The sequence below is a fragment of the Limulus polyphemus genome, unplaced genomic scaffold, assembly GCF_000517525.1.
Source record: "Limulus polyphemus unplaced genomic scaffold, Limulus_polyphemus-2.1.2 Scaffold2883, whole genome shotgun sequence".
Taxonomy (NCBI): domain Eukaryota; kingdom Metazoa; phylum Arthropoda; class Merostomata; order Xiphosura; family Limulidae; genus Limulus; species Limulus polyphemus.
In genome coordinates this window covers 114930-125334 of record NW_013668493.1, presented here as the reverse complement: position 1 = coordinate 125334, position 10405 = coordinate 114930, and the positions used below count along the sequence as shown (strand labels likewise).

The following is a 10405-nucleotide window of genomic DNA, read 5'->3' as shown; positions in this document are numbered from 1 at the left end:
TTAGAGGGACATCAATTCTTGGGAGTAGGAAGAAAATTGCAACCCTCCCACCAAACAAACAAATACCGGGGGACTTCAACACTGGACTTAGAGGGACATCAATTCTTGGGAGTAGGAAGAAAATTGCAACCCTCCCACCAAACAAACAAATACCGGGGGACTTCAACACTGGACTTAGAGGGACATCAATTCTTGGGAGTAGGAAGAAAATTGCAACCCTCCCACCAAACAAACAAATACCGGGGGACTTCAACACTGGACCTAGAGGGACATCAATTCTTGGGAGTAGGAAGAAAATTGCAACACCCCCACCAAACAAACAAATACCGGGGGACTTCAACACTGGACCTAGAGGGACATCAATTCTTGGGAGTAGGAAGAAAATTGCAACAAATTACTATAGTTTTACAATAAAGTACAATGTAATACAAACTTTCGTGTTGTGTTTTTCAAAACTGCTAGATTAGGTACCACATTCCAAAGCGAATTTAAGAATGAAGAAGACAGAATGGGAACATACCTTTTTTTTTATTTATTAGTTTTTATATAATTTATAACTACTTGGTTCTTTCGTCTCTCCCGAAAGTTATTTTTTATTAACTTTTGTTCATTTCATAAACAACCGGATATAACGTCATAGGAAGTCAACCTGGTTTGAGCCTTTGAATGTACTGTTTATTTAGCTGATAGGACTTTTATTCGCGCGTGAATATAGAGTAGATTTATACGTAGACATCCTGGTTTTATCTTCCAGCTAAGTTTTTACTGCTATTTTACGGTGACTTTCTTGGCCCAAAGTAAGGAAGTTACCTGCACGAAACAGAAAACAAAGAAAAAGGAATAAAGACAGAATCCATTCAGACCTGTAGTTATGTAGGATGTATTCCCACCCAATGACTCCGAAGAAGGTGGGGAGGGCTATTTTGACGTAAGTCTGGACTCTAGGGCGTCATCAACACTGCCTGTAATCAGTAAGTGCGAACCACCTGTCCGTACTCGATAACACGTTATTACTGGTTGGTCACTAGGCCTATATACAAACAAAACCTAAGTATTCCAGCGGATTTGAGATTCCTAATAACCGCAGTACAAATAACTCGCTTTGGTCAACAGACGAGGAAGAATGACGATCGTTACGTGTTATTTGTTGATAAATGGCCAAAATATATAATGTCCACATCTTATGATGGTGCACGTTAGCCCTCAATATAAACAGTTTTTTTTTTACTCTTCCCTCTTTTTATTAGGCGCAGTGTTACACGATGAGCTTTTGTTAGCGTTATAATCCTTCAGTCTTACCAAGGAGCATGCTGTTCTTTACCGAATATTAGAACTGTATTGAGTAATTAATGGTCATAACAATACTCGGTGTAAAAAAGAGAAAAAAGTTGGAAAAGATCAATCACGTTTATGTTAGTCCCGGTGGTCTATCGGAGGGTCGCGGGTGCGAATCCCCGTCTTACCAAATATGCTCGCACTTTCAGCCGTTGGGGCGTTATAATGTGACGGTCAATCCCACTATTCGTTGGTAAAAGAGTTGGCTATGGGCGTTGATGACTAGCTGCCTTCCCTCTAGTCTTACACTGCTAAATTAGGGACGGCCCTCGTGTAGCTGTGCGCGAAATTCAAACCAAACCAAACCACTTTTATATAAGATACACAGGAGGCTATTAGGATTAATTGTAATATTGAAGGTATTTTGAGTGTTTTAGGGACCTTGTAACTAAGATAGGTAATCTGGTTTAGGAATAATTTAAGGACAGTGATTCTAGGGTTAAAGATGTCTCTTTCAGCGAACATGAAATCAAAGTAGAGAATGAAGGCCAAAAATTACACTTATTGTTTGTTCGTAGCAATGCATTTCAGCACCAGAGATAAGAATAATGTATTCTAACACGAGACAATATGTTGTAAAGCCGGGCGTGGCCTGGTAACTAGCGTGCCAGACAATGAATCTGCAGGTCCATCAAGCGCGTCCCAGCGCCGCTAAAACAGTTTGTTTGTTTTACTGATTTTCGCGCAAAGCTACTCTGCGCCAGCTATCTCAAATGATGAAACGATAGATTAGAAGGAAGACAACTAGTCAACACCTCCCACCGCCAACTCTTTTGACCAACAAATAATGGGATTGACTGTCGCGTTATAATTCCGCCACGGCTGAATAGGCGAGAATGTTCGGTAACGGGTTTCGATACCTCGATATCTCAGATTACGATTCGAGCGCCCTAACCACTAGGCCATGCCTGCCCCCTAAAACAATACCGGTAAAGAAACCTCGTGAATTCCGAGATATCACGTGAGTGTAAATATATTTATCTATCTATACCAAAGTCAACTCTTGGGCTACTCTTTTTACCAACGAATAGTGGGATTGACCGTTACATTATAACACTCCTTCGGCCGAAAGGGGCGAATATGTTCGATGACGGGGCGTCGACCCTGCAACCCTCAGATGAAAAGTAATACTCGTAAACAAAAAAAAAAAGAAAAAAAAAACACCCGCATAACTATACCCTGTACTATTCTTCCTCGTTAGTTAGCAGTCAACAGTAGAAAAATTGTTTTATATTTAAGTTTCATGTTGAATTTATTGTATTGTATATTAAAAGCGAAAAAAAAATCTATTTACTTTTAAAATATTTAATATAACAAATTCTACTAGAAAAGAAAAAAACATTAAAATATAATTAATTTTAATTAAAAAATTAAAACTATTTTATTTCTCAAATGTTTCTTAACTACTCAATAACTGCCGTTAATTAGGTGATTTTTCTAATAGAACAAGTACGTTATTCTTTGTGCCATTTCAAGCTAATAATTAACAGATTTGTTTAAAAAACATTATTTAACTGAAAAGCCCTTAGTGGCACAGCGGGTATGTCTGCGGACTTCCAACGCTATAAACCGGGTTTCGATACCCGTGGGTGACGGAGCACAGATAATCCATTGTGTAGATTTGTGCTTAATTACAAACCAACAGAAAAAAAAATCCCGAATACAATAGTGTGTTTGTGTTACTTTAGGCTAACAATTAACAACCTTGAATAATTTTTAAACGTTTTATAAATTTTGTGACCAAACATAAAGGTTGTTTTAGGTCAAAGCTAAACAATGGGCTATTTGTGCTCTGTCTTCATCCGGATGGCATCGAACCCCAGATTTTACCGTTGCAAGTACCAAAACTTGCCGCTCTCCTAATGAGCCATAAATCAAATAAAGTTGAATAATATTTATATTAGACATGCAATTAAAACTTTACAAGACTAAAAATGGCTTCATCATTACAAATGTAGTTTTCCAGATGGAGTACCAACCACCTGAAACCATTCCTGAGTCTTGCACGCACACACACTTTATTTTGTACACGAAAATTCGATTTACGAGTTCATTGTTAAAAGGTTAGATCAAAGAGACTTAAATGTACTTAATAGTTGAGCATTTAGTGTTAAGTGACATGGAACTGAATTTAAAGAAAGCTAAGTTCCAGATCCAGTTTCTAGAAACGCTTGCCGTACAGGTATAAGCTCTCCACGATAAGAGATGTTAGACGCTTTGCTGAGATACATTACTCTCTTTTAAGGCTTAGGATTAAAGTGTAGGAAAATCCTTTTATGGAAAGAAACGTGATTTAGACTTCTAAAAATTCTTTGTTTTAAATTACTTTCGGTGAAATGTTTATTTGGAGCATATGAAGATAAGAATGAAACGTGAAGGACTCCTCTTTGCTTAGAGGAACACTACTTTAATTATTACTGTAGAAACATTGGTTCTTGAAAGCATTTCAGATGCTCGAGGAGCACGATTTGTACACTAAAAATAATATTAAAAAAAAAAGTGTGATTGGGTTGTGATTCCAACAAATGCATTCCTTCGCATCCTTAATGGTGTAAACTGGGAACAAATAAGGTGTGAATTTATAAACAAAATGGAGAGTCATTTAAGTGGTGTGCGAAAATAAATTATTAACTAAATCACTTGCATTAATACAATTTTATGGTTACTATAAAATCTTACGAACATGCATTTTTCAGTTATTCTTTAAAATATTGCTATTTGTTATTTCGTAATTATCTTGTGGGTTAAAATCACCTTTTCTGACAACTTTTCTTGTTTGGGGTGTATCTCCGGTAATTCGCATCTGTTGAAGTATGAAATCGTAGTCTCTTATCGGGCGTTGTAGAAAATTTATGTTGGAATTAAGAAAACTTTTCGTCAAATAAACACTAGCTCGTCAGATTATTCTAACAAGATTTTATAATGCATAACATAGAAGTGTACTGGGGAGGAAAGTAACGGCATGGCTGTTAGAGGAGTTAACTCTACCCCGTCATCTAGGTAAGTAGCTTGCTCTGATAAGTTGGTAATTGCAATCTACATACGTAAAACTTTTATAATTTCCATAACCTTTAAATACAAATCATGTAATTTCTGGTAATAAAAAATCAACATTAAAGTATTTATCACACTGAGTTTAGTTCATAAACCAAATATGTTTCCTTTGTTTGATACTTGTTTCTGATTGTACTTCACTTGCTACGTCGGAAGAGGATATTATAACACGTTGTCTCATGTAATCTTACAAAGGGCACTGCACCGAAACATTTCAAACAAAAACCACATACTTTGTTTGTTATCGTGTTCTTCTTTTGCTCCAGTGTGTGATTAACACAACAATTTATTTTAACAATAGATATGCAAGGGTAACAATCGTTACAAAAAAACAACAAATGTATGTAATTGTTGCTGGCCCATAAAATCAAGATATCCAAGAGCCAAACATCAATTTCGCAATTATTATTATTATTTTACGTTAGCCAAACAAAAAATCTCGCGAAGTTTTTTTCATGAGTCAAATATCGCTCTTGTAACGTTTTTACACGAGTCTAATATATCTCTCAATTCTTTTTACACTAGACAAACAAAGATCTCGGCAGGTCTTGCAAAGTTTTAACAAGAGCTAAACATCGATCCCACAAATTATTTTTTTCTATGCAGCTTGATCTTTTTGAGAAGGTGTTTAATAACTATTACACTTGACAAACGTGGACTAAACCTCTCGGTCTAATACAAGTTTTATTTACTTCTTTGGAGAACATTAATTTAACTAAAAATAATGTCTTCCCTTCGAGTAACTTGGATTCAATCATCGAGAAATGTCTTGAAGGAATGTCTCTTTTTAACGGAACAAATCGATATAATTTTTACGACTTCTGAACTGAGACCAATTAACTGTGCTTCAAGCAACCGAATTTCAATGAATTTTCGGAAAGCAAATCACTACAGGAATAACTGTAAACTAACCCTTAATCTCCCCCTCCCCTCCCCCGAAGCATGATTAGCGAATACCAGAAACTAAATTAAGGACTGCCAGGATAAACCGCCAGGAGTTGGGAGTTAATGGTACTTGTAACTAAGGCAACAAGTTTCTTAGAAGAAAAAAGACTGTTTTAATTTCAGCTAATCTTTAGTTATTGATACACTACACTTTAGCCTACTGCCAAAAAGTTATTTACTAATTATAGACTATTTTTTTTTCTTTTATATAATTCATCAATTCTAATCTTAATTATCTTAACGTGGTACTACTCTAATATTTTGAAGTATGTCATTTTTCTAAGCAAGTTATTTGATGGATATATTAAGTAGTTCGTGTAGACTAGTGTAATAGGTAAATTGCGATAACTAGAGGCTCCTGTTTCCTCTCAAATACATTTATATAATTAGTCTTGTTCAGAATAGCAGTGTAATCGAGATTAAAAAAAGTTTGTCTGGATTTCGCATACAGTCACACGAGGGTTATCTGTATTAGCTGTTCGTAATTTTGAAGTGATAATAGACTAGAGGGAAGGCAACTACTCAACACCACCCCCCGCCAACTCTTGGGCTACTCTTCGCAGACCAAATAGTGGGATTTGACTCTTATAACGCAGCGCAGGTAGCCCATTGTGAACCTTTTTCAACTTGTACTACTTTTATCTCGTAAACATTCTACATTTTACGTATTTCGCCACCTAGTGGCACAGCGGCATGTCTGCGGACTTACAACGCTAGAAACCGCGTTTCGATACCCGTGGTGGACAGAGTATTTTGAACAAAATACAAAAATTATAAATTTTCTGTAGTGCATATTGGCATAGTGCATATATAAAAGACACTTTAATACTAGAAATAAAAGACCTTAAAACATCAAGTTTATCTTTCTTTAAATGGACACTCAACGTTTCGTTTTACAGCTTCTTGGTGAGCTTTCCACTAAGATACAAAACGTAAACGACAACACAAAGTTTCGAAACTCCTTACGGCGTTGTGTACATTTATATATATATAAACTAATCTAACTTAAGAAAATGTCAATAAGAGGAGGAATTTTATATCGGGATAAAAACGGCTAGGTTCTTAAACTGTGCCTAAAATTTTATCGATCAAACTATGAACCAAACAGTTGTGCTCATACACACCAAAAACGAAAAATGGAATTTTAAATGGTTATAAACATCTCCGATTCGCAATTTGGCAATAATGGGTTCATGTCATCTTAAACATAGACCATGTTACAACTCTTGTGGTTTTTTCCTACTATTTCATTCAAACTTTTTTCACAATCTTAAAAAAAAATAAATAACTTTATGAAATGTTCGTTATTCTATTTCCTAGACAAGTTTCCGATCAGACAGCTAAAACGTATGATCATAACATGTCTGGAAATGGAAGCCTTTTAGCTTTGGTGTTGGTGTGGTCGACTGTGGTAGTGACCTGGAGCCAGAGACCACCATGGAAGATACGTGAACCTTGTTCCCTCCACGATATAGCCACCATAGACGACTTGGAAGAGTTAATCCAGCTTACTGCTTCAAGTCTTGGAGTAACAGAGATGTCGCTACTGAGACAACTCCAGGGGCATCTTGACGAAAAGAGGCATTTCTTGGTAAAGTTTATTTTGTCACAACTTGTAGCTTAGTGACTACTTATTATAAAAGTTAAGTTCAAAAAACGACGACAAAAACAATCAAGACTTGAAACTTATCTTGTTATATAAATAATGTTATAAAAACATAAACTGCTCCCATTAATCGGCTGGAAGAGCCCTTTAGGGGGCGGGTACTGCTGGCTGTTTGTCTTCTATCTGACTGGTAGCTCAAAATTAGAGGTGTCTTCCAAATATTTTTTTTTTTAAATCAAACATGATAATTATTAAATCTACAACTGGGCTTCATTGGTAACTTTAGTGTCTTGGTTATAAATTTTATTCAAGCTAAAGCTACTGTTTTTTTGTCCCTTAAAGCATTGTGTGTGTGTGTGTGTGTGTGTGTGTTATATTACAATAGTCTATTGTCTACGTTATTCAGCTCTCCTATATATAATATATCCCGTTGGTAGATATGCTTTAACGGCCTCTGAGTTCTATTATTATTATTATACTGGTCAACAGTAAATACTGAAGGTGATTCTGAGCTCTTTACTTTACTTTCTTATATGTAGACCTTTTTTTTTCCTCATGTTTTATTATGAAACTTTCTGTAGAAAAAAAGTACGTGTTATCTAATGTACCAGTAAGTACTCAACTCATCCTTCCTTGTTGGAGAAGCCATGGTTAGCGTGTAGGACTGCGGATTGAAGGGTTCGGGGCTCTAGACGTGATGCTCCACATTTTCAGCGTTATAAAAACGACAATCAGTCCCGTAATTCGGCTCAAAGAGCCCTTGAGGTGGTGGGTGTTATTAGCTGTTTGCCTTCTCTCTGGTCAGTAGTTCGAAGTTAAAGATGGCCACGTCTGTATCCTAGGGTTCTCTAACTTGCCCGTTTTGCTTACGCAAGATTCAGATAAGAATTTTCCATTCCTGGAAGAGCCAGTGAAACGGATAGGGGAAACAGAATGACAGTAATTTCCACTTTATTTGGGACGAAGCAACTAGGATTCCTAAGCTTTAAAAAGCGAGGAAACAACACTGTTGTTTCTTTTATGTATGTATGCTTGCTGCATCCGCTGCAAAGATTGAATCCCTAATTCCAACATTATAATTCCTCACTCTTAACATTAACTCATGGGGAACCTAATATAGATAGAGAATCCGCTAAAACACTTTGAAATGTTCATCCAGGATTCATCCGCGTACGTGCTGTTTCTTACTAGTTTTTATATTACGATTGTTCGTTTGTTTGAATTTCGCGCAAAGCTACACGAGGGGTATCTGCTCTAGCCGTCCCTAATTTAGCAGTGATAGACTAAAAGGAAGGCAGCTAGTCAAAACCACCCACCGCCAACTGTGGGGCTACTCTTCTACCAAAGAATAGTTACAGCACCCACACGGCTGTTCGATGATGGGATTAGAACCCGTGACAAGCAGGTTTTGTACTAGGAAGTTGCACGTTTTATATTGAGACACAACAGTGAAAGGACCGCTAGTGCAGATAATCCTTGAGTAGTGTTACGTCTCTGGTCGTTTGATAATTTCCCGTAAAATTTCTTTCCGATTTACTTCAGCGATACAAGTCCTTTCTTAATTAAAACTAGTTTATTCTTTCCAGTTATAAGCTTTGTAATACACTTAATTTCCACAGTCACTTTAAAGTTAACTACATTTATAAACACACGCTATAATTCACAACGATTCCCGCACTTTACTTACTGTGCCTACAGCTCGCTTGACTCAATTATCTATCTCTATATCTGTCTATCTGCAATTATTTGCCGGGCTTATATACTAAAATAGAGGGGGTCTGGCAAACACTCGGGCCTCCATGATCCTTTTAGAAACTCGCACGTGTTACCAGGATCATGTGACTTCCGCTGTCGTAACAGTAGCTTTGCGCCAACATCCGAAAACAACATTGAAAGTAAGTTAATTGTGAACGTTTTCTTCTCTAGTGTGTGTGTGTGTGTGTGTGTGTGTGTGAGTGAGTGTGTGTGTGAATGTGAATGACGTAGAGTAGTTCTCACTCTTTGTTTGAAACTTTTCTTAAAGTACAAACACAGGCCTAATTTAAAAAAATTAATTAATAGTTAAAAAATAAAAACATTTTGAACACTTGCACAACATGTAAGAATTCTTATGTGATTTGTTTTTCTTTTATTGTTTTTTTCTGGTAAACTTTAAGAATATGTGGGGGGCGATTTTTGTCAACTTTAAGAGACTAAAAGAGTTGGCGGGGGGAGGGTGTAGTCTAGAAATCTGGAGAGTAGTGTGTATGTAGACGAGTAGATCAAGTTGAACTTATTACAAATTTTATAATTTCTTACATTAATTGTTTCGCGTACTACTGACATCAGCTCCACGTACCATAGTTTGAAAAGCCCTGGTGTAATATAGTCTCTGATTCTGTTCAAACCCCAAGTATTGAAAGTTGAATATGATAGCTCATCGTATTTCACGCGTTCTCATTGAAAATAAATGATTGACTGAGTAGTGAGGGAATGGAGACTTGACCCTTCTCCGCTGGCGAACGAATTAAATAAAAACTTTTTCCAGGCATATGACTTTCATATGGAGTTGTATATATTATGGGGATCAAACCCCGAATTTCAGCGTTTGGAGCTCTCAAGCTTACCGCCAAACCACCTGAAGACAATTTTTGGAACAGGTCACTTTAACATGTCAAATATAACTTGTTACTTTAGATGGAAATAACAGGTTCACGCTCAAAAATTAGGACTTTGTGTTATTACATTATTTAACTTTGAGGTAAAAAATCAGTAGTTTATATACGGCATGTCTACTTGTATTTATATTGGTGGAAGAATATGCTGCAATTAGAGGTAAATATAACGGCAAATAACCCTAAAATCCGGGGTTCGATTCCCTTGATGGACACAGCTGAGAGAGAGAGGGAGTTATGTGGCTCGTGACTCAATCACCATTGTGTTTTTCGACCTCTCTGAACAAGAGTAAGTTGACTAAATAAACGAAACTACTATTATATTTTGTGTAGCTATACTTCCCAGGTGTCTCAATATCAAGTAAAGGTCTAGTGTTTTTTGTTGTTGGTTTTTGTTTTTCAAAGTGAATCAATCTTTCACAGATATAAGACTTGGAAGTTTTGATATCTTGTATGCTTCCTTTTTTGACAAACATAAAATGGTAAGTGTTGCTATTTATTTCATTTAGTCAGTTTTGTTTATATAATAGAAAAAATAAATGTTTGAAATTTGAACTAATATGGCGTTGTTTAGGGTTATAGTTATGTAGAAACAAGCCATTAGAGTAAAAACCGTAACTTGTTCTCGCGGCATTACTTTCGTGGAATGAAGACTGACACCTTGGTAATTATAGTATTTTGGCACTTGTGTATAAAGTTAAAATCATAAATAATATTCAAACACAATTAAAAACATTTTATTTAGGCCTATCTATGGCCTCCAAAGGGATGACGTTGTAACGTCGAAACATGTAGAGTCGTCAACTTTTTG

General features: G+C 36.3%; 1 protein-coding gene across 1 annotated transcript in view; it reads left to right on the top strand.

The window, feature by feature from the left end:
- The window catches only part of LOC111087947, a 35350-nt gene that overhangs the window by 4333 nt on the left and 20612 nt on the right, over window positions 1-10405 (top strand). The window contains exon 2 of the mRNA XM_022396434.1: window positions 6655-6925. Coding sequence (XP_022252142.1) covers window positions 6695-6925 — 231 coding nt within the window. The 5' untranslated portion in view covers window positions 6655-6694. The remainder of the gene's footprint in view (window positions 1-6654; window positions 6926-10405) is intronic.